The sequence below is a fragment of the Pogoniulus pusillus genome, chromosome 27, assembly GCF_015220805.1.
Source record: "Pogoniulus pusillus isolate bPogPus1 chromosome 27, bPogPus1.pri, whole genome shotgun sequence".
Taxonomy (NCBI): Eukaryota; Metazoa; Chordata; class Aves; order Piciformes; family Lybiidae; genus Pogoniulus; species Pogoniulus pusillus.
In genome coordinates, this window is record NC_087290.1 from 840906 (window position 1) to 865196 (window position 24291).

Here is a 24291-nt window from a genome sequence, read left to right on the forward strand (position 1 = left end):
CTTCCCCGGGGCACAAAGCATTTATGGCACTTGAGCACTGGTGGAGCAATCCAGGCCACAAAGGATTGCCCAAGGTCTGCTGGAGAGAATGAACAAAAGTCGTTCCTGTTGGCTAAAACAAAGTCCAGCTCAGAGTTGCCCTGAGAGGAAATCCATCACCCAAGTGTTCCCGAAGCGTCAGATGCTTTGTCTGCAGAGTGCTGACTATGGTGAGGTGGAAGCTCTGTGTCTAGTTCCTCTGGGAAGCTGCACAGCTCCTCATGGAGGGGCAACAAGATGCTTCCTTTGGAATGTTTAGGCAGTAGGTGGTTGGTTGCCATTAGCTCTCAAGCAATCCTCTTAGGCTGTAAATCACTCAGGTGGAAGAGTCAAGACTCCTGAACTTCCTAGCCTTGAGCCAACTGCTTTGTGTGCCTGAGAGCCACCACCATACACCAGCTGCTGGAGGAAACTGCAGTGTCTGCAGGTCAAGACCTGGGAGTCCTTGGGGCTGCCTGTGCAGAACTGGACAAAACTTGGGAAGGGAGGACAGCTGAGTCCTGGGCTCAGCCAGCCCAGGCTGCACTCACCCATTCCTCACCACAGGCAGACATTGAGATTACTCAGTGTCCCCTGCATCGACCCAACCTTTGTGCTGCCAGGCCAAAGGGGGATGGTTTCAGTTCGAAGGAAGAGATTTAGACTGGCCTGGGTTGCCCAGAGAGGTGGGGTATTAAGAGGCTGAAGAAATGTTACAGGTCACCCTCCTCAGCCCTCTGGAAGTTCAGGATCAGATACTGCTTCCATGAGCACTCAGTGAAAACTGGCTCTGGCCCCTGGGGAGCTCAGACATGCACAGAGAGAGGCATTGCTCTGCCCTGGCACAGGAGCTGGCAGTGTTCAGCACCTGAACAGGAGTGGTTTGATCTCTGAAGTGCTTCATGCTGCAGGACATTTCTCTGCTTATAAACTGCTGTGCTTCCCAAGTCATGATGGGTGAGTGGCCCAGTCTGGAAAGCATCTCTGGGAGCTGGGAATGGGAGGCTCAGCAGTGCTGGAAAGCACTGGGATTAAATCTCTCTTCGGGTTGTTATCCTCCTTCACTCGTTTAAAAATGCTGAAGTGCAGAAAGAGGAGGAGCAGCAGATCTTGCGTTTAGATAAATGATCTCCTCTGAATCGAGTGGTCACTCTTAACTGCACTGAGAGCCCATTAACCACAGCCTTCAGAGCCCAAGGTCACCCTGAGCCAGCTGTGTGCTCTCGTGGCCAAGAAGGACCAGCAGGTCAGGGGAGGTTCTCCTCCCCCTCTATTCTTTCCTAATCAGGTCTCTTCTGGAGTGCTGGGTCCAGCTCTGGCTCCCCAGTTGCAGAGAGCCAGGAAAGTGCTGGAGAGAGTCCAGGGGAGGCTGCAGAGCTGCTGAGGGGCCTGGAGCAGCTCTGGGAGGAGCAAAGGCTGAGAGCCCTGGGGCTGAGAGCCTGCAGGAGAGCAGCCCCAGAGGGCATCTGAGCAATGCTCAGCAAGAGCTAAAGGAGCTGTGAGGGGCAAGAGGCTGTGGCCAGACTCTTGTCAGTGGTGCCCAGGGACAGGAGAAGGGGCAGCAAGGGGCACAAAGTGTAAGCCAGAAGGCTCCATGTGCAGAGGAGGAGCAAGTTGTTTGTTGTGAGGGTGCTGGAGGCCTGGAGCAGGCTGCCCAGAGAGGCTGTGCAGTGTCCTTGTGTGGAGAGCTTCCAACCTCCGCCCCGGGCATTGTGCTGCTGGGCAAGCTGCTGTGGGTGCCCTGCTGGAGCAGGGGCTTGGACTGGGTGATCCAGTCCTGCGGTGCAGTTGGTAAGGGCTCTCTGGCACAGACGGGTGCTGCGGTGCAGTTGGTAAGGGCTCTCTGGCACAGACGGGTGCTGCGGTGCGGTTGGTAAGGGCTCTCTGGCACAGACGGGTGCTGCGGTGCGGTTGGTAAGGGCTCTCTGGCACAGACGGGTGCTGCGGTGCGGTTGGTAAGGGCTCTCTGGCACAGACGGGCACCAAAATGAGTTAGGAAAGGGGTTTTTAGGAATACCTGCAGCTGGGGGTCCTGCAGCACGAACTGCCACTGGAAGGTGAGGCACAGAGTGGCACGAAGTTGGGCAAGGAGACTCAGGTTACTCACTGCTAAGGGTCTCAGCACATGCCAGCCAAAAGCATAAGCGGGAGGAATGCAGTCGCAGCCAGGCGGGGGCCTCGCACACGGAGGTGGTGCAGTGGGGCTGTGCTGTTTGCTTAGTGCAGGTTGAGCACATCGGCTGAGAAGGCCCACGGACACGAGACGAGTCCTCCGTGGCTCTCAGAAGTCATCAGGCGGTCAGGCACCTGGGCAAAGCAGGGTCCAGGTTCGTGGGCTGAGTAGTCTGATCGGGTGCTGTGCTCAGCAAGGAGCTGGCCCTCGGGCCAGAGCAGTGGGCTGGCAGGTCCTGGTGTTGCAACTTGTTGGTAGGCCATTGCTATGTCCCTACCCATAGTCAGGCTCGGCTGAGCTGGAGCGGGCAGCTGTATCCCAGCCTAAGGGCCAGCCGTTTTCAGTCCCTCGGCTGGGTCAGGCAGGGGCAGGGCTGCTGGTTGCAGGCAAGTCTGCCCTGCAGCGCGGTGCAAAGTGTGGTGGCACACAGAGGCAGTAAGGCAAACGGGCAGCGAACAAAGCGAAAGCAGCAGCAGCAAACAAACAAGTTCGGTAGGGTGTAAGCATTTTGGTGAGCATCTTCGACCAACAGCAAGAGGTAAACCCAGCCCCAGAACCAATCCTGAGTTGTTTCTCCAGAAAGGGAGACGCACAGGCCCAGCATCCCTGACCTGTGCTTACCACGAGCAAAGCAAGCTGCAAGACAAGGCCAGGTAAGGTGTCTGTGGGAGACTGAGAGGCGCCAAAGCTTTTGTCTGCTTCCCGCTTCTGCCGCCCGGGAAGAAGCAGCGGGAAGGGGGGGGCAAGGTGCTTAGGGCATGGGATGGATTCTAGGCATAATTTGGACCTTCCACCACAACTGGGAGTTTCTTGAAAAAAGGAAGTATGGACAAATGAAGAGATTTAGGAAGTCAGGAGCTGGAAAGGCTGAGCTCCAGACACAGCTTTGCCCCACTCTCAGCCAGGCTGAGCAGAAGGCTAAGGCAGCAGCAGGCTTTACGCCTGAGGCAGCGTTCGGCAGCGATCCCTGGCCAGACTCCTCTGCAGGAGCAGCCTCCTGAGGCCGCAGGCAGTAGCAGGCAGTGTAGATCCACGCAGTAGAAGCCTGAGGCCAGTGGCAGAGCCACCAAGCTCAGAAATGTCTCGAGCACTTCTTCCATGAGTGGGATGGTCGTGGAACGATGCTGCCCCAGCAGTGGCAGGGCAGAGCCAAACTATCAGAGTCTCCCCAGCTCAGAACAGCAGCCAGGGAGTCGGCTGCGATGTGGTCCCGGAGCAGCCGGCTCCAGGTGCCGCCAGCAGCTCTCTCAAAGGGCCCCAAGGCCTGCTGAGCCTGCAGGCTTGCACAGAAGGGTGCAGAAGTGGGGCAGAACCGCCCAAGGTAAAGCCCAGAGCCGAGCAGAAAGGGAGGAGCTGTCCAAAGGCAGGCGCGGTCCAGGCACGGCCGGAGCCGGTGCTGTCGGGCACTCTGGCAGGGCAGCAGCGCTTTCGAGGCAGGAGTCTTTCAGGACAGGAGCTCCCAAGGTGGGAACCGCTTCCTGTCCTCCCTTGCTCTGTTTAAGCTGTCCTAGCCAAAGTGTCCTGACCATTAGTCCTGGGTGTGGAACCCAGCCGGGCCCCAGCCCGACTGCCGCGCAGGGAGCACCTGTGCGGAGGGCGCTGCCGCTCTGCCCCCTCGAGCCCACGGGGCAGGGGCAAAGCAGTTTCCCTGCCTTCTTCTCCCACTCAAACCTGCAGGTGGGGTGGGGAGAAGAAAGCAGTTTGGGGTACCCCAGAAGAGAGGTGTTCAAGGAGTGGGTGGCTGTGGTACTTGGGGCCATGGCTCAGTGCCATGGTGGCGCTGGGTTGAAGGTTGGACTGGAGAATCTTATGGAGCTTTTCCAGGCCAAACAATTCCATAATTTTGTGTCCCAGGTTGGGGACTGTAGGGTTAAAAATCCTCTAGGGACCAGAAAATTGCTCTTCAATCCCATAATTCTGATACCTCTTTATAAACCCAGGGCGAGGCCAGCTTGTGCTCCTTTCCTCCCTCTCCAGCCCTGCGCTGGGCAGGAGCTGCTTCCATCGGGCCAGACCTGTTTTGGGGCCTCCCGAGGCTTGTGCTTTGGCCTGTGGATGGCAGAGGCCTTGGAGCAGGGAGGATTGGAGCGTTGGGGATTACAGATTCGGTTTTGGCTTGGGGGAAAATTCAAGGGGGTTGCTGTGAATGCTTTGTAATTTCTGTCTCTCTCTCTTCAAATACAATTTTGCTTTCTCTCCAGTTCACTGGAGAACTTCTACCTGTCAGCTCTTTAGAAAGCAGGACTCCTGTGAGTCTAAGAGGAGTGTCTTTGGTGACTGACATCAGGAGGAGTCTTGAAACAATCCTTCTCTTCACCTGCCCTCTACCTGCTGGCAGCTTGCTGTGCCCCACTGAGCAACTCCAAACATGATTGGTGTAAGGTGGCTGTTGACCTGCACAAGGGATTCAAATGTTCGTTTTCCCCCCACAGCTGATCTTGAATCACTTCTGTGTGTCTTGGATGGGGCACTTAGTGACATGGTCTAGTTGCTTGGGCAGGGCTGGGTGCTAGGTTGGACTGGATGAGCTTGGAGGTCTGTCCCAACCTGGCTGATTCTGTGTTTCTAGGATGGTATGGAAAAGGGCTCAGGATCTGTAGACAGGAAGCCATGGACTGCAGGGGCAAGCCCCAGGAATGTGACTGCCTCTGTTTTGCTCTTTCCAGAGTGCATGAACTGCACCAGGCTGGCGGACATGAGCCAGAGGCTGAACACGCTGGAGGCCAAGGTAAGGACCTGCCTCATTTCTTCTCTTTGCCCAAAATTTCCCAGAGTTTTTGGTGAAAAAGGTGCCAAATTGGCACCCCTCGAGGTGTCTGTCCTCCTGTCCACAGAAAATGCCACAATGTAGTGGCTATTCTGGCCCGGGAGAGGTGGGCAGCAGTGCTGGGGCCATAGCTCACCTCTAGCCCATCTCAGCTCATTTCCTTCCACACCCTCTGCACCTCTGCCTCTCTTCCACCACCCAGCTCAGCTCCTCCCAAGTAACATTCTGAGTGGAGAAGGCTGACACCAGGCTGCCCAGGGCCATGGTGGAGTGCCCATCCCTGGAGGGGTTTCAAAGCCATGGAGATAGGGTGCTGAGGGGCAGGGTTTAGTGATGCCCTGGCAGTGCTGGGCTAGCAGTTGGTCTGGGCGAGCTGCAAAGTCTCTTCCAACCCAAACGATTCTGTGATTCCATGGTTGTGCTGCTAATTCTAAACTCTTAGTGAAACCTGAGATCTGAAAGGCCTCTTCCAACCAAAACAATTCCCTGATTGTCTGAAACACCTTTTCATGTGCTGCCATCATGCTTAGCACTATCCTTGCCTGTTAGAAGCTTGTCCTCCCTCCTTATCTCCCCTGGCCAGCTCTGATGATGTGCCTTGTGGTGATGTCTTCAGTCCATGCTCACTGCTGTCACAATTTGCAGCTCTACTAAACCATAAACAGCTCATTGCTGTCTCCTGGAACACTGAGGCTGCTGGAACACTGCAACAGGTTGCCCAGGGAGGTGTTGAGGCCCCATTCCCAGAGATATTCAAGTTGATGTTGGACAAGGCTGAGAGCAACCTGTTCTAGTGGAGGATGTCCCTGCTGAGTGCAGGGGGTTGGGCTGGATGCCCTTTGGAGGTCCCTTCCAACCCAGGCCATTCTATGGTTCTGTGGTTCTATGACTGCTCAGGATTTGCCTGAGAAACAGGAGGCAGATGGAGCTCCATGGAGAATCTCTTGCCTTCAGGTGGCTGATGTAAAGCAGTGAGCTGGCTCAGGGGAGGAGCAGACTCTGGTTCTGGTCTCTCTCACTAAATATGCCTTGTGGAAACCTTCCCAATGCAGAGTGCAGAGCAGAGAGGCTGGAAGTGTGTAGATGTTCCTCAGGACAGTTGCTCGTAGCTTGCTCTTCCAGTGCTATCCAGTGCTGCTTCTTCATCCCTTTCCTGAAGGATGGGAGGCTTTGATGCATAGTCTGATGGAGACAAATGTTATCACGTTGTGGTGGAGTTTTGTTTCTGCAGATTGTTTTGATTTCTGCCTACTGAGACTCAGATAAATGACTCCAGCCTAGCAACAAAGCAGCTGAGTCAGTCCTGCCCCTTTGATCTGTGGTCTCTCCTGTGACAGCCCAGTCTGGGCTGGTGGATGCAGTACCTTGGTCCACTGAAGGCTGCTGCTATTACTCATTAGCTGATGGTTATCAATGACAGGAAAGAATTTGAGGCAGGGGGTGGTGGATGTGAGGTGGTTTTGAAGCTGGTGCGTGAGGTGATGGTGATGTGGGAATTGTCTGCACTGACACCGAATGAGCAATGTTGGCTGGAACATCCTCAAAGCCTTCCCAGTTGTATCTCACTGCAGGGGTGGGAGGACTGAAGTTCTGGGAGCAGAAGTGTTGTAGTGCAAAGGACAAAGAGGAGATGGAGGGCAGCAGGGCCTGGCAGGTGGCTTGGTAGCAAGGAGCTGGGGGTGCTCGGAGAGAGAGGGGCTGGGGTGAGTGACCTCCTTCTGTGTGTGCAGTCTTGAATCCAAGTAAGCCTGGGTCCAGCCTCAGAGAGATGTAAGTCATCCCCGTCCAGACTCAACCTGTAGCCAGCTACACCTTCCTGCACCTTCCAGGACTTTCTGTATTAGGCTCACTGGAAAATGCTAACCAAAGACTGTTTGGATGTCAGAACTCTGCTGGCTCCTGCTGCTCAGCACTTGTGTTAGGTAGCAATGGCAGCCTCAGCTAGGGCCCTGGCAGGGCTTTGTGGAGGAGGAAAAGGAACTCCTACCTGCCAAATCTGCCTGAGGAGTCTTAGCCTGAAAGCATGAATGTGCCCAGGCCAGTAAGTTTGCCTTACAGAATGAAGCTGGATTAAACTGGATGACAACACTCAGCAATAGCTAAAGGCAGGGAGAGGAGAAGGAGCAAGAGGCTGGGGCCAGACTCCTGTCAGTGATGCTCAGCAACAGGATAAAGGGCAACAGTCAGAAAGTGGATCCCAGGAGGTTCCATCTGAGCAGGAGGAGAAAGTTGTTTGTTGTGAGGGTGCTGAAGGCCTGGAGCAGGCTGCCCAGAGAGGTTGTGAAGTCTTCCTCTCTGGAGAGGTTCTAAGCCCAGGACACTGAGATCCTGGGCAACCTGAGCACCCTCAAGGTGAAAAAGTTCTGCTCCTTCTGGAGTCACATGAGGTTGAAAATCTTTGCTGCTGCTGCTGATTTCATCCCATCATGGCTGTGGTGAGCTGAGGGAATGGCACTGGGTAGGCTCATCTCAGATAGCCACTGAGCTTCAAGCAGCTCAGGCCTTTGGTACCTGCTGTGAGGGCTTTGAGAAGTGTGGAGGCAGAGTAGACTTACTGTAAATACTGCAAGGGCCAAGTGTGAGAGCAGGTGTGGGGAAGGGAAAGGTGGCTCTGAAGGCACTGTGGCCCTGGGCAGTCAGTGCTGGGTGAGAAGTTTTGCTTAGGGACACACGAAAAAGGATCCTGTCCTCACATCCCTGTAATGGGGACAAGGAACCAGAAGCCTTTCTTGGGTATGTGTGAGGAGATGTTAGCCATGGGTTTGTCCTCCAGCGTAGGAAAGGCAAGGTAAAGAAACATGAACACAGTCATGGCAGGAGAGGCTACAGATTGTGGGTTTGTCTTTCTCCATTCCTCCTCTGCAAGCTTTTGTAGCTGTCCCCCTGAAAACTGGGGCTGTACCCTGAAGTGGTCTCATATTTCTTATTACAGGGATGAGTTGGTTTATCCAACTTGTAAGATCAGCATCCAAGTGAGGTAATAGAAGTAACCCTCAGATTTGTGTAATATGAGAGTTGGATCAGGAAGTGAGAAGTGAGAATGACCACAGAGCAGATGGGATGAAAAACGACTCATTAGGGACTGGAGCTGACACGGCCCCTGGGGAGGGGAGGCATGGCTCAGCTCTGAAACACACCAGACTCCTCTGCTTCCCTTAGTGCTGCTCTAGCTTGTCCCTGTGGCTGGAGATGCTTCTCCAAGACAGAAGGTGACTGGAGATGGAATCAAGTTCCATCCTCATCTCCCGTCCTTTGAGTCATCTCCCCAGGATGGAGTTGGCCTCTTCCATTGGCTTGATGCCAGAGCCACCTGGGTGCCAGGGAGCTGAAAGCTTGGTTGCCAGTGGTGAGTGTGGAATCTGCAGGCCATAGGAATGGATGTCAAGGAGGGGGGTGGTGACCGTGCACAGAAAGTGTGCAAGGTGGAAGAAGACCACCCCCTGCCCAAGCACCGGTGTGCCAGAGCTGGCTCCTCTGCCATCACATCCTAGCTGCCATCGCTGCAGGGAGCCTGACTGGCGGCAGTGCAGGATGGGCTTAGCTGCTGTTTGGTCTGGAAGCTTTCTGCTCAGGCCAGCCCAGCTCCGTGCTGAGGACTGCCTGCAGCCCTCCTGCTCTGCGCTTCCCGAGGCTGCTGCTGCCCTCCTGTGTCACAGGCACACTGCAGCCCAGCCGAGGAGAGCTGCAGTGGCAGGAGCGAGCGAGGCAGGCAGTGCCAGCGGGCAAGCAGCAGGCACTTCACCGCTTCTGCTCCTTTTGGCCATCCAGCTTCTGATCGGCTCCTCCACCGAGCCAGGGGCAGGGTGGTATGAACCACCCAAGCTGTGAGTTTGAGTGCAGAATTTGATCTGAGTTGTTCTGGCAGGTCTGGAGAAGAGGTCTGGTGCGGAGCGGCTGAGCAGAACTGGGCTTGCTTAGTGGGTGAAGAGGAGGCTGAGGGGAGACCCTCCACAAGTCCCTGGAGGGAGGTTAGGGCCAGGCGGGTGTTGGTCTCTTCTCTCTAGGATCAGGGGACAGAATGAGAGGAAATGGCCTCAATTTGCTCCAGGGGAGGATTAGGTTGGAGATGAGGAAGGATTTCTTTGCTGCAAGAGTGGTCAGGGATTGGCACAGGCTGCCCAGGGAGGTGCTGGAGTCCTCATGACCGGAGGTGTTCCGGAACTGTGTGGCCATGGCACCTGGGGACAGGGTTTGGTGGCTGTGGTGGTGCTGGGCTGGTGGTTGGACCTAATGATCTTGGAGATCTCTTCCAACCAATCAGTTCTGTGATTCTGCCACTCTCTGACTTGCTACAACCCAGCCTTATCTCCTGCCACAGAGAAGGCCAAGCCTGTGGCATCTCCCAGCTGCAGTGCTGTGGTGCCCTGGTGTGGCTGAGCACTGACAGCACAGCTCACTGCTGAGCAGATGTGGCTTTGTCAAGACTTGAGTCCATCTCAGGCTGACCTGGCTCTACATCTGCAGCACTGCCGGATCCCCAGCAGGTGACAGGAAATAAACAGGGCAGAGAGGAATGCTGTGCTGGGAGCTTGCAGCTCTGATGTGCTAAAATCTGGCTGGGGAACTCGATGTCACCCTGAGCTCCTTTGTGTACTTCCCTGCAAGGAGCTCTTAGCATGGTGCTGAAGGATCGCTGGAGCCTTTCCACATCTAGCTTCTTCCCCTGTCTCTAGCAGCTTGGGGTGCCAGCCATGGCAGGCTGCAAGGGCAGCAGAGGCAAATCCCAAGTGTTCAGCAATGCCAGAGAAGCTTCCCAGGTGGCCCAGGGTGCAGTGGTCCAGCAGCATCATACAATTGTCTTGGTTGGAAGAGACCTCTATGATCATGGAGCCCAACCTGCAACCCAGCACCACCACAGCCACTAAACTGTATCCCCAGGTGCCGTGGCCACATGGTTCTGGAACACCTCCAGGGATGAGGACTCCACCACCTCACCAGGCAGCCTGTCCCAATCCCTGACCACTCCTGCAGCAAACAAAATTTTCCTTGTCTCCAGCCTAAGCCTCCCTTGGAGTAAACTGAGACCATTTTGTCTCCTCCTATCACCTGATCCTAGGGGGATTGTCCAACCCCCATCTGGTCCAGCCTCCTTGTGCTAGTTTGAAGCAAGCTAGAATGTTTTGGTGAAGAGAACTAGATAATAGGCTGTGAAAAGGTGAACATGGTTGTGTCTCCTTCCCTCATCAGTCTCGCTTCTGGGAAGAAGAAGGGAAACATTAGATAACATTCTCCATTTTGTCTTTCATTCTGCTTTTGTCTTCAGACCGAGCCACATCTCCTTAACCTCACTGCCACTAACCTTCCTTTTTAACCTTTTGGCTGCACCTCTCTTCTTTCTGAGGATTGGGGTAAGGTTGAGAGGGGTAGGGAGGTGCTGGGGTGGTTGAGATCCCCTCCTGGGGACTCAGATTTCTGGGAGGGGAGTTGTGCTTCTGTATTACTTATCCTTTGTATATTTCTGTATGTAACTGTATATATTGTAAATAGCTGCTTGTGTATTTGCTGCTGTAAAATAAATAGCTTCATTTATATTCCTGGAGGCCTTCTGAGTTAGCTGGGGCAATTCCAAAAGTGTGGGGGGCGGGTAAGAGCCCAAACCATCACACTCCTCTTGGGGAGCTGTAGAGGTCTCCCCTCAGCTTCCTTTCCTCCAGATAAGGACCATTGCCCTTCCCTGCTTCACTGCTGCTGTTTGAAGCAAAGCATCAGTGGTGTGAAGGTCTGCTGAGCATCACTGTGGTCCATCTAACCTAGCAGGCCAGCCTGTGCCTTTGTGTTGTCTCTGCTCTGATTACCTTCTCGAGGGTCCTTGCTGATCAGTCACTTTTTCATCCTCTTTTTTGAGGAAACTCTGTGTAGCTGTGCCCATTCTGGCACTTTAGGATGTGGTTTAATGGCCATTGTCTTCTTAGGTTGACAGTTGGACTCAATGATCTTAGAGGGGTTTCCCACCAAACCAGTACTATGATTCTCTAAACCTCCAAATCCCTGTGCAGACAGAGCCTGATCTGTGCTACCTGTGGACTGGCAGAGCCTTTGCCCACATTCCTGTCTCCCTTGCAGCAGCTGGTGACACAAACCTTACCTTCTGGTTGAGTCCTGGCAGTGCCATCAGCCACTGCTCCTCCCATGATTTAGCACTAAAACCAGAGCTCCTCCTCCTGATTCTCTTGCTCCTTTTGGCCCAAGCCTCTAAGATGTAATCAGGGTGAAGTGGCTCAGGTTGTCTAGAGGCACCCAGTTAGTGGCTTTTACAGCCATCTGCCCAGCAGCTTTGTGTTCACAGGTGTCAGGGTGCTGCAGGACAGAGACCATTCTGCATCGTTTTGTGAGGCTCTCTCTTCTGCTGTGTCTTCAGGAGCAGTTAAAAAGCTCTTCTGTGGTGCCAAAGAACTTGCTCTAAAAAAAGATATGTCCAACAAATTATGCAATTGCCATTATTTATCACCTTGCATCTTTGGAAGTCAAAGGGAGTCTTATTTTTCCCTGGAATTGTTAGCTGATGAGCTGGATTCAGGCAGCTTCTTTCCCTCCTGTTTCAAGAGGGCTGGGGGGAGTTAATCCCATCAGTGCTTCGGGAGACTGTTTGTTAATTAACAATATCCATCTGGGTTGTCTCAAATTATTCCCTCTGCATCTCCATGGGTTTTTATCCAAAGACAAAGCATTCTGAGCCCTGCTGTATCAATCTGGAAATCTTTGGAAGCTCAGCTCCCTTGTTTCTAGCACCTATGAGTTACAGGACATCAGGAATGTGAGCAGAGGGCAGATGATAGGAGGAGGCTGTTTGTGAAATCTTCATTCCATGTGTGGGAACAAACAAAACAGGGTTCTTGAAAGCCCCTGCAAGCCAAACCAAAGTCCTCTGACAGCAAACATCTCAAGAAGATGAAAACCTTCCTCCTGTTCCCATTGTGCCTGGCCCGAGCTTTTGATCTGATGCAGGGAATGTGGTATGTGTCCGGGGTTGGGAAAGTTTATGCTGGCAAACAGAAAGGAGGAGGTGGGTTGAGTAAGCTGGGACTGAGCATCAGGCACACAGCACTCCTGTCCCAGCTGAGGGCCCTAGCATGAGGAGCAGCCCCCGAGTAAAGAGCCAGGCTCTGAGCCATGGCAGAAGAGGAGTGCCAGAGCCTGTGTAGAGGTGAGCCCAGCAGCTCCGTGGGGTGGGAAGGCCCAGGACTGAACTTTGGAGGCAATAAGCCCTGCACTGGTGCTGGCTTCTGAGCTCCCTGTCCAGCATCTGCAGCATCCCTCCTGAGTCCTTCCACCCTCACAGGCTGTCCCCTGCCTCCAGATGTAGCCCCACTGCAGTTCTTTCCAGCTCAGCCATGGCTGAGAGGGGTCTGGAAACCAGGCACAAGCCCTCAAACCACTGCCACCTCAGCTGCCAGAGGCTCCAGTTCAGCCTGGCCATGGAGGCTCAGATTGGACTTCTTGCTTCCATACATGTGCAGTGAGAGTAGCCTGAGATGAGGAGCATGAGGGGCTGAGGGGCTGAGAAGCTCAGGGGCTGAGGAGCTGAGAAGCATGAAGGGCTGAGGAGCGCGAGGGGCTGAGATGCTGAGGGGCATGAGGGGCTGAGAGGCTGAGGAGCTGAGGTATTGAGGGCCTGAGGAGCGTGAGGGGCTCAGGAGCTGAGGAGCTGAGTGAAAGAGGAGCTGAGGGGCTGAGGGACTGAGAGACTGAGGTGGTGAGGGGCTGAGGTGCTGGGAAACTGAGGGGCTGAGGAGCATTGAGGGACTGAGGAGCTGAGGGGCTGAGTGAAAGAGGAGCCAAGGAGCCAAGGGGCTGAAGGACTGAAAGACTGAGGTGCTGAGAAGCTGAGGAGCAGAGGAGGTTAGGAGCTGAGGGGCTGAGGAGGTTAGGAGCTGAGGGGCTGAGGAGGTTAGGAGCTGAGGGGCTGAGGAGCTGAGGGGCTGAAGCCATCCTCACATTCTTCAGGGCCTGCTGCAGGTCCTTCTGCCTGCTACTGGCATCTCCTGACGCCACAGACACCAGCACTGCCCTGCAGCTGCTTCGCTGTACCTGCTCTGGCTGGTTGATTGGTTTGTTGGTTGGTTAGTTAGTTGGTTGGATGTTTGGTTAATTGTTTGATTGATTTTTTTGGGTAGTTGGTTGGTTACTTGTTTGTTTATTTGGTTGGTTTGTTGTTTGGTTAGTTCATTGGTTGGTTGGTTGGTTGATTGGTTAATTAGTTGGTTAGTTGTTTGGTTATTTCATTGGTTAGTTGTCGGTTGATTGATTGCTTGCTTAATTAGGTGTTTTGTTGATTGGTTGCTTGGTTTGTTGATCAATTGGTTGGTTAGTTGGTTGGTTAGTTGGTTAGTTGTTTGGTTGTTTAATTGGTTGGTTAGTTAGTTGTTGGGATTGATTGGTTGGTTAGTTGGTTGGTTAGTTGATTAGTTGTTTGGTTGTTTCATTGGTTGGTTAGTTGTTGGGATTGATAGGTTGGTTAGTTGGTTGGTTAGTTGGTTTGGGGGTTACCCCGCCCCTCCCACACTTTGTATTTGCCCCAGCTAACTCAGACGGCCTCTGGGAATATAGATGAAGCAATTTATTTACAGCTAGCAGAATTTACAAGCAGCTATTTACAATATATACAGTTATATACAATTATATACAGAAATATACAATTATATACAGAAATATACAAAGGATAAACAATATGAAAGCACAACTCCCCTCCCAGAAACCTGAGTCCCCAGGAGGGGCTCTCAAACCACTCCAACACCTCCCCCCGTCCCTCTCAACCTTACCCCAGTCCTCAGGAAGAAAAGAGGTGCAGCCAAGAGGTTAGGGAGCAAGGTTAGTAGGAGCAGGGTTAATGAGATGTGACCAGGTCTAAGGCAAAAGCAAGAGTGAGAAACAAAATGGAGAAAAAGTCTTTCTTCTTCCCAGAGTTCTCAGCGAGACTGTGAGAGAAGTAGACACAATTGTTTTTCATTTCACTGCCTGTTATCTAGTTCTTCTACCAAAACATTCCAGCTTGCTTCAAACTAGCACAATCCACCCCTGTCTACTTCGCTCAGAGCATCGCTGAGAATTATCCAATCTAATCTAAACCAATATTTACACTAAGACAATATATACAAGTTCAGTTCACACTTCAATCAGATGTAGGTGATTCAAAAGCTCAGAACAGGGACTCCCAGGTGATGTTGGGTTCGTGCTCACGTACTGTAGATTCTATTGTAGATTATCTCAGTGTTGGGCGCCGATGTTACCTAAAACAGAAAACTCCTAACAGCTTGAATTTAAACTCTCTCAGCTAAAGTTAGATTTCTCTGTGGAATACACTGGATTTCACCATTCTCCTGCATTACCCAGTATGTATGACCAGGACCTTCAGCAGACACCACCCCTCGGACAGGTTTCCCTTCGCCCGAAGGAGAAAATACCCAAACAGTTTTCCCTAACAGATTCTTCTCACGTACAACAGGAACTTTATCACCGTCTACTGTTTGGACCAAATCTGATTGTGCAGGTCCTGCTCTGTTTACTGAACCTCTACTATTTACCAACCAGGTAGCTTCTGCTAAATGTTTGTCCCAGTTTTTCAGAGTTCCACCCCCCATGGCTTTTAGGGTGGTTTTCAGCAAACCGTTGTAGCGCTCAATCTTCCCTGAAGCTGGTGCATAGTAGGGTATGTGATAGATCCATTCAATACCATGCTCTTTGGCCCAGTTTTTCACAAGATTGTTCTTGAAATGAGTACCATTGTCTGACTCGATTCTCTCTGGAGTTCCATGTCTCCACAAGATCTGTCTCTCCAAACCAACAATGGTGTTACGTGCAGTAGCATGTGGAACTGGATAGGTTTCCAACCATCCAGTGCTGGCTTCTACCATCGTCAGCACATACTGCTTGCCAGAACGAGATCGAGGTAAAGAGATGTAGTCAATCTGCCAGGCTTCACCATACTTGTACTTTGACCATCTATCACCATACCATAAGGGCTTGATTCGCTTAGCCTGCTTAATAGCAGCACAAATGTCACAGTCATAGATGACTTGGGTGATAGCGTCCATGGACAAGTCAATTGACCTATCGCGAGCCCATCGGTATGTTCCATCTCTGCCTTGATGTCCAGATGAGTCATGGGCCCACCGAGCTAAGAACAGCTCACCTCGGTGTTTCCAATCAAGGTCAATGTCAAGTTCAGAGTTGGTATCAACTTGAGCAATCTTAGCAGCTTGGTCTGCCTTCTGGTTATGTTGATGTTCCTCAGTGGCTCTGCTCTTAGGCATGTGTGCATCTACGTGCCGCACCTTCACTGGAGTTTTCTCCAGCCGTGCATCAATGTCCTGCCATAGATCAGCACACCAAATAGGCTTTCCTTTCCTCTGCCAACCATTCTTCTTCCAGTCCTTTAGCCAACCCCATAGAGCATTGGCTACCATCCACGAGTCGGTGTAGAGGTAAAGGATAGGCCAATTCTCACGTTCAGCCACATCAAGAGCAAGTTGAACAGCTTTTACCTCAGCGAACTGACTGGATTCTCCTTCGCCATCTTTCGTTTCGGTAACTCTCCTGGTTGGACTCCAGACTGCTGACTTCCATATTCGCTTGTTCCCAACAAGACGACAGGAACCATCTGTGAACAAAGCATAGTTCTTTTCCTGATCAGAGAGATCACCATAGGGAGGAGCTTCCTCAGCACGAGTTATTTTCTCCTCTGGAGGTTTGGAACAGTCTGTGCCTTCCGGCCAGTTGGTGATCACCTCCACCAGACCAGGTCGGTCAAGATTACCCATTCGTGCTCGTTGGGTTATCAAAGCCATCCATTTAGACCAGGTTGCATCTGTGGCATGATGTGGTGATGAACCTTTGCCCTTGAACATCCAGTTAAGAACTGGCAGTCTAGGAGCTAAAAGCAATTGTGACTCAGTTCCAATCACTTCAGAAGCTGCTTTCACTCCCTCATAGGCTGCTAGAATCTCTTTCTCAGTTGCAGTGTAATTTGTCTCTGAACCTCTGTAACAACGTCCCCAGAAACCAAGTGGACGACCACGTGTCTCATTTGGAGCTCTCTGCCAAAGACTCCAAGTTGGACCATTGTCACTGGCAGCCGTGTACAGAATGTTTTTAATGTCTGGACCAGATCTCACAGGTCCCAGGCCCACTGCATGGACTACTTCTCGCTTGATCTGATCAAAGGCTGCTTGTTGTTCAGGTCCCCACTCGAAATTGTTTCTCTTACGAGTCACATCATGCAGAGGTTTGACAATCTGACTGAAACCAGGAATGTGTAGTCTCCAAAATCCCACCACACCAAGGAAAGAAAGTGTGTCCTTCTTACTGGTGGGAACTGCCATGGTAGAGACTTTGTTGATCACATCCTGAGGAATGTAACGGCGACCATCCTGCCACCGCACTCCCAGAAACTGAATTTCTTTGGCAGGTCCTTTGACCTTGTCTCTCTTTATGGCAAAACCTGCTTGCAGCAGAATGTCAATGATTTTGTTACCTTTCTCGAAGACTTCCTCAGCAGTTTGGCCCCACACAATGATGTCGTCGATGTACTGGATGTGCTCTGGAGCTTTACCTTTCTCCAGTGCATTGTGGATGACTGAGTGACAGATGGTTGAGCTGTGTTTCCACCCCTGAGGCAAACGATTGAACTGGTACTGGATTCCTCTCCAGGTGAATGCAAACTGAGGCCTGCACTCCTTTGCTATGGGAATAGAGAAGAAAGCATTATCAATGTCTATGGTTGCATACCACTTAGCCTCCTTCGATTCCAGCTCGTACTGGAGTTCCAGCATGTCCGGCACAGCTGCACTCATGGGTGGCGTCACCTCGTTGAGGGCACGAAAGTCAACTGTCAGTCTCCAGTCGCCCGTAGGTTTACGCACAGGCCAGATGGGACTGTTGAAAGGTGAATGAGCTTTCTCGATGACAGCCTGACTCTCCAATTGACGAATCAGCTGATGAATGGGCAACAAAGAGTCACGGTTAGTTCTGTACTGCCTATGATGAACAGTTTGAGTTGCAATTGGCACTTCCAGGTCCTCTATGTCATGATGTCCCACAACTGCAGATTCATCAGAAAGTTCAGGTCTAACAGACAATTTCAATTTATCATCCTCAATCTCTACAGATGCTATTCCAAAAGCCCATTTATGACCCTTAGGATCTTTGAAACAACCTTGTCTCAAAAAGTCAATTCCCAAAATGCAAGGCGCATCAGGACCAGTTACAATAGTATGTGTCTTCCACTCTTTACCAGTTAAACTGATCTCAGCCTGTATCTTAGTTAACTCTTGAGATCCACCTGTGATTCCAAAGATAGAAATGGACTCTGTCCCCTTACAATTAGATGGCAATAAAGTACACTGAGCACCTGTGTCAACTAAAGCCCTGTATTTCCGAACTCTTGAACTGCCAGGCCACCTAATGAATACATTCCAATAGATTCGGTTCTCTCCACTATCCCTTTCCTCCTCCTGGCTGGAGGCAGGGCACCCCTAATGCTGAACATGGCATGTAGGGTGTACACAATGATTGGTGGTGTTGTGAGAGGAACTGCAACTGTTGGAACAATTGCAGTTGCTCTCAGGAGCTGAAGAAGTGACAGCTACTTTTCTGGCATTACTGCCTCTGTTTCTGCCACTCTGCAGATCCCTGACCCTCTTTGAAAGAGCTGAAGTAGGTTTACCATCCCATTTGTTCATGTTCTCACCGTATGTGTCACGCAGAAGTATCCACAGTGACGCACGTGATTGCTGCTGTCTGGGTGGAATTTGTCTCCTCCTAGGCTGGAATTGCCTTGCAGGAGGTGGGCGTCTGTTCCTGACTGCAGAAACATTCACCCATTCAGATGATGCAGGAACGGTATCCTTTACCAGATTAGTAATGTTTTTGAGATCCTCCTTCAGTTCTTTCATGGTATTCTTAATCTCTGTGGTCATAGTTTGTATGGCAGAGACTAAACCAGAATGTGACAAGCTGTCCTCAATCTGCCTGAGCTGATCAGTGAATTCACCAACAGTGAAAGATCTTCCATTATCACTCCTTGCTAGAAACTTACTGGCCAAGATGTTAGCATAGGATGAAGGAGCAAGCTTAATCAGCTTCTTCATGAGACCTGTTCCCAAAGGAATATCATCAGGCTCATGTGTGCCATGATCTCCATAAAGCACTTCCTTCACAGCAAACTCCTTCAGAAGCTTAATTCCCTGCTCAACGGTGTTCCACTTCTTGGCAGCCCATGGCAAATCATCTCGGGAAGGATATCTCATAGCCACAGCCAACAGAAGGCGTGTCCACAAGCTAACCCTACCAAGAGGACTTGCCAGGTGTTTGTCCACTCCACTCTCCTTAGTGAGTGGTCCCAGCTGCTTGGCAGACTTGTCTCCTACCTGCAGGGCATTAGCACCAATGCCACGGCATCTCACTAGCCAGCTTAAGATTGGCTCACCTGATTCCCTTGTGTATTCCTTCCTAACTTCCCTGACCTCTCTGAGTGGATCCTTGGAGCCTTGGATGTCATCTTCCTCCTCTTCTTCCTGTTGTTCTGGTGGCGCCGGGCCTAACACAATCTTCCTCATAGCATTCCTAAACTCATGGGAACCATCCTCTCTCCTGGCAGCTAACCTCACAGCGCTCCTCTCACTTGAGTATTGTTGTCTCAGCACATCTACAAGGTCTCGCAGACTAACTATCTCATCCTCCTCCTCTTGCTGCTGATCACCAGAGGTTCCATCTCTTACATCCTCCTGCGAACCACTCTTTGTCTTAGCTTTTGCCTTAGCAGGTGCCAGAAGGGCCTGAGCAGCAACAGACTTGGATGTGTCTGCTGGAGGATTTGAATCTTTAGGAGTCTGACCTGAAGGGTTTGAATCCTTAGGGGTCTGACCTGGAGCTTGTGAGTTCAAATCTGCCTTGCTTTTAACAGGAGGATTTTGGTTCTGGTCTGCTGGCTGGGGGTTCGAATTGGCTGAGCTGGTGTCATTAGGATTTGGACTGACTGGGCTAGCATTACCAGCACTAGTAGTATTATTAGCATTAGTGGGATTGTTTGCCTGTCCTCCTGGGATGCCTGCCAACCCTGACTTGTTTTCATTTTTGCTAGGAACATTCTGATTTTGGGTACCTGTCTGTGCTCCTGAGGCTCCTGCTAAACTCTGACCATTATTTTTGTTTTTGCTATCATTGTTTACGTTATTGGCGGGAACATTGGCCGCGTTCCCAGCACTTGGAGAAGGAGGGGCAGAGGCTGGCAAGGGGGAAGCCGATAACTGTGTTCCTTTGTTTTGCTGTGAAAGAGACTGCTTCTGAGACACAGAATTTTTCCTAGTTCTTATAGAAGCTGGTTTTGAATTTTTCACCAATAATACCAAAATTAATATGAAAATTAAAATCATAAGAGCCATGATAATGTACAGCAACCCCGCCACAATCTCTTTCCTGTAAAAATCCTTGCATGGACTTGGCATTTCAGTTTGGGGCTGGATGACCCTCATGAGAGCAGTAGATAAAGCAGACTCTCGATTGATTGTAACATTATTGACAAAAACTCTTGTAATATCACTAGTAATATTCTCAGTGACACTAAAACCAGCATAACCAAGAATAAAATCACCCCAGCTCCAGAACATGTTTGAAAGCTTAACTTTAGCCTTCTTAAAAACTACATGAAGTAAGAAATAACCAATTTGATCTTTGATCCAGTTGTACACAAAAAACCAGAAAACAGGCCACACAGCAATCCCCACCAAGTACAATAGCTGCTTGATTAGCTTCATCTTAATTCCCAGAGCTGATTTCCACTCACTGAAATATCTAGCCCCACGTTGGGAAAGCCAATTAAAAATGTGATGGTTTGGGGGTTACCCCGCCCCTCCCACACTTTGTATTTGCCCCAGCTAACTCAGACGGCCTCTGGGAATATAGATGAAGCAATTTATTTACAGCTAGCAGAATTTACAAGCAGCTATTTACAATATATACAGAAATATACAATTATATACAGAAATATACAAAGGATAAACAATATGAAAGCACAACTCCCCTCCCAGAAACCTGAGTCCCCAGGAGGGGCTCTCAAACCACTCCAACACCTCCCCCCGTCCCTCTCAACCTTACCCCAGTCCTCAGGAAGAAAAGAGGTGCAGCCAAGAGGTTAGGGAGCAAGGTTAGTAGGAGCAGGGTTAATGAGATGTGACCAGGTCTAAGGCAAAAGCAAGAGTGAGAAACAAAATGGAGAAAAAGTCTTTCTTCTTCCCAGAGTTCTCAGCGAGACTGTGAGAGAAGTAGACACAATTGTTTTTCATTTCACTGCCTGTTATCTAGTTCTTCTACCAAAACATTCCAGCTTGCTTCAAACTAGCACAGTTGTTTGGTTGTTTCATTGGTTGGTTAGTTGTTGGGATTGATAGGTTGGTTAGTTGGTTGGTTAGTTGGTTAGTTGTTTGGTTGTTTCATTGGTTGGTTAGTTGTTGGGATTGATTGGTTGGTAAGTTGGTTCATTAGGTGTTTGGTTGCTTGGTTGGCTGTTTGGTTGGTTGATCAATTGGTCGGTTAGTTGGTTTGTTAGTTGTTTGTTTGGTTAGCTGGTTAGATGGTTGGTTGGTTGTGTAACTAGGGCTACTCATGCCATGAAGACATATTTAATTCAGCTGGCTGCTTGGGGGTGTTTCCTGCCTCTGTTCTGGGGATGCAGCACTGGCAGTGGCAGTGGGCACAGATTTCCCAGCCACGCCACAGGCCCTTCTGCCCCTGCCCTTATCCCTCGCTCGCTCTCTGCCTCAGCCTCCTTGCCTGGACCACGCCAAGACTTCACTGCTGAGGCTTTCGCCTCATTTGGCTGCTTCTCTCCCCAGCCTGAGCCTCACTGCCATCCCTTTGCAGCAGTGTGCTCAGAGGGCTGGAAACTTGCTTCTGTTTTGGTTAATGGAAGTGGGAGTTCTCCTCAGCTCCCTTGACTTGACCATGGCAGCCTTAGGAAAAACAGAGTGTGGCAGAAAAGAGCTGAGTGGCTCCAAGCCCCCACCTGTGCTAGCTGAGGGGAGGACACTACTCTGTAGCCTGAGATTCTGAGTGTCTCTAAGTCCCTTGTGCCTTTCCTTCTTTACCTTGGCTCTGTGGAGCCCACAGATGTGAGAACTCTTTCCTTTCTGCCTTATTTCTTTTGGGCACTCCTTCAATCCTTACCATAAAAACTAGAATTTCTCTGCAATTTCCTGACTGGAGCCTTCCTGACCTCTATCATTTTATGCTCAGGGAAAATAAACTTCTTCCTATGGCTTGAGCCTTAACGACCACTAAGTATCTCTAGTCCTGACTGGATTATTCTCTGCAGGCCTTGCAGTCTTTCCCAGCCTTTATCAGCAGAGCCCTGGTTCAGAACATGTTGTTTTAATGAACAGGACACCCTTGCCACTGTTGTGTGTTGATTATGTGGTAACACACTTTTATTATCACCCATAAAAATGATGTGGAGCCATTCAGCTCCAGATGCAACCTTCTGCAGAGCTGTGCTCGTGCTGCCCAGGAGGGCCCCAGACCCCTGCAGTTTGCTGGTCTCTGACCATCCCTGCTATTGGCTTAGCATCAGCTCTTCCCACAGCACTGCTGGCTGTGGCAAAATACTGTCCAAGAGAGCCCCTGCAGTCACTGAGCTGTTGAGGTAGGAAGACAACTTTGGGATCACCAAGTCCACCAAGCTCACACTGCCACCCCTGCTGCTGAGCCACCACCACCAAACCACCTCCCTCAGCACCACATCCGTGCAGCTTTAAGCACCTCCAGGGATGGTAGCCTGGGCCAGTGCTTGAGAATGCTTGCAGGGAAGAAGCTGCTCCTAATACCCAGCCTGAACCTGCCCTGGCACAGCTTAAGGCCATTTCATCTTGTCTTGTCCTATGCTGCACACGAGAACAGACTGACCCCCACCTTGCTCCAGCTTCCTTTTAGGGACTCCAGATGTGGCCTGACTAGGGCAAAGCAGAGGGGGAAGAGAACCTCCCATGAGCTGCTGGCCACACTCTTCCTCATGCTCTCCCCTCAGACACCATTTGCCACCCTGCCCACCTGGGCACATTGCTGCCCCGTGGGCACTTGCTGTCCCCCAGCACTCCCAGCTCCTTCTCCTTGCAGCTGCTTCCCAGCAGGTGCCCCCTCAGCTGTCCTGCTGCAGGAGGTTGTTCCTGCCCAGGGCCAGGACCCTGCACTTGCCTTTGGTGAGCTTCATGAGGTTCCCTCTGCCCAAACTCTGCAGCCTGCTCGGGTCTGGCTGGCTGGCAGCACAGCCTGGGGTGTCAGCCATGATGACAGCAAGCTGAGAGGCCTGGCTGGCACCCCAGGAGCATTCCCAGCCACTCAGCAAGGTGCTATAACAGAGGAGTTTGCAGATCCCTCTGAGGAAGCCTGCCCCACCAGGAGCAGTGCCCAGCGGTGCCCCTCTGAGGAAGCCTGCCCCTCCAGGAGCAGTGCCCAGCGGTGCCAGGCCATGTGCCCTGCTCAAATGGCTTTTACCCCAGTTGTCAAGCCAGTGCCAGCAGCCACCTTCTTGGTGGGGCACCCAAAGGCTTGGTAGCCCCTGGGGTGAAGCAGCAATGCTGCCACTCACCTGGCAGTGGATTGATCCCTGGCAATCTGCCTGACCAGGATGGCTGCAGGATGCCCTTCAGGGCAGCTTTCCAGAGGGCTTTTGTCCAAGTGCCTCTGGCAGCTTCTGCTTTCTAGGCACAGAGCTCCCCAGGGAGCTGCTGGAGGTTTGTTTCAGCACTGTCTCCTGCTTGCAAAGCACCTCAGCAAAGAGTGATTGAGGTGAAAGGGAAATGAAAGGGAATACGGCTCAAAGGTCCCACAAAAGCCCTGGAAGCTTCAGCCTCCCCAGGCGGCCTCGTCTGTAGCTAATGAAGTCACAGAGCAATCAGATGTGAGTGCCTTGGCTCTGGCTGTTTGCTTGTGGCTCGCAGTTGTGAGAAGGTTTAGCACTCCTTTATTACGAGGCATGGTGAGAGCCAGCACTGCAGCAGAGCCAGGCATGATCAGCTGCCTGCAGAATGTGCTGGCCTGGGGGTGGCAATCAGAGACTAATTAAACTGGGAGGTAGGTTAAGTGCAAGGGAACTGAACCTCAGCTGTTGCAAAGAAGCAAAATTCTTCCTTTATTGCAAGGATCTTTATCCATGGATCCAAAGTTTTGCTTTCTGATACTAGGAAGGCAAAACAGAGGTGAGGTGGGTTGAGAACTGCCTGAAAGACAGAGCTCAGGCAGTGCTGATCACCAGAGCAGTCTAGTTGCAGGTTTGTAGCTCTTGGTGTTCCCCAGGGGTCAGGATCGGGTCCAGTCTTGTTCAACATCTGCATCGATGCCCTGGATGAAGGGATGCAGTGGAGCCTCAGCAGGCTTTTTGCTGTGAGGGTGCTGGAGGCCTGGAGCAGGCTGCCCAGAGCGGCTGTGGAGTGTCCTATGTGGAGAGCTTCCAAAGCCCCCTGGGCACTGTGCTGCTGGGCAAGCTGCTGTGGGTGCCCTGCTGGAGCAGAGGCTTGGACTGGATGATCTCCAGAGGTCTCTTCCAAGCTCTCCACCATTCTGTGGCTCTGTGAAGGCAGAGGAATGAAGCCTTTAGAGTGAAATAGAAAAGTGCCATTTAATCTTTGTGTTGTTCCCTTGTTTTAAGTCACAGCATTGCCTGGGTTAGAAAAGCCCTTTAAGGTCATCGAGCTCAATCGTCAGCCCAGCACTGACAAGTCTTTGCCTCAACCACCTCCCTCAGCACCACATCTCACAACTCTCAAACACCTCCAGGGATGGGGACTCCTCTACCTCCCTGGGCAGCCTGTTCCAGTACCTGAGAACCCTTTCAGTGAAGAAATTGTTCCTAATACCCAACCTGAATCTCCCCTGTGGCCATTTCCTCTTGTTCTATCCCTTATTACTTGGTTAAACAGACCAACCCTCCCCTGGCTTCAGCCTCCTCTGCAGCTAGAAAGAGCAATGAGCTCTGCCCTCAGCCTCCTCTTTTCCAGGCTGTACCCCCCAGCTCCCTAAGCTGCTTGTCCTCAGCCCTGTTCTCCAGACCCTTCCCCAGCTTTGTTGCCCTTCTCTGGATCTGCCCCAGTCCCTCAGTGTCCTTCTGGGAGAGAGGGTCCCAAAACTGACCCCAGGGTTCAAGCTGTGCTCTCACCAGTGCCCAGTCCAGGGAGACAATCCTAATTTGATGAAACCTTTAATTAAGAATAGTGATGTTAAAGTACAATGAGTGTTGGAGTTTGTCAGTGGGCAGAGTCTACCTGGGTCCTCCATCTCTCCTCTTCTTAGGGCTGCTGAGGTCTTTTGCAGCCATCACCAAGTCCAGTAGGCAGTTTCACTGGGCACA

General features: G+C 51.5%; 1 protein-coding gene across 7 annotated transcripts in view; it reads left to right on the forward strand.

Annotated features, from left to right (window-relative positions):
- Positions 1-24291, forward strand: part of COL26A1 (collagen type XXVI alpha 1 chain) — a 260234-nt gene that overhangs the window by 185757 nt on the left and 50186 nt on the right. For all 7 annotated transcript variants that reach the window (XM_064166240.1, XM_064166243.1, XM_064166244.1 and 4 more), the window contains exon 4: positions 4858-4919. In XM_064166240.1, coding sequence (XP_064022310.1) covers positions 4858-4919 — 62 coding nt within the window. The remainder of the gene's footprint in view (positions 1-4857; positions 4920-24291) is intronic.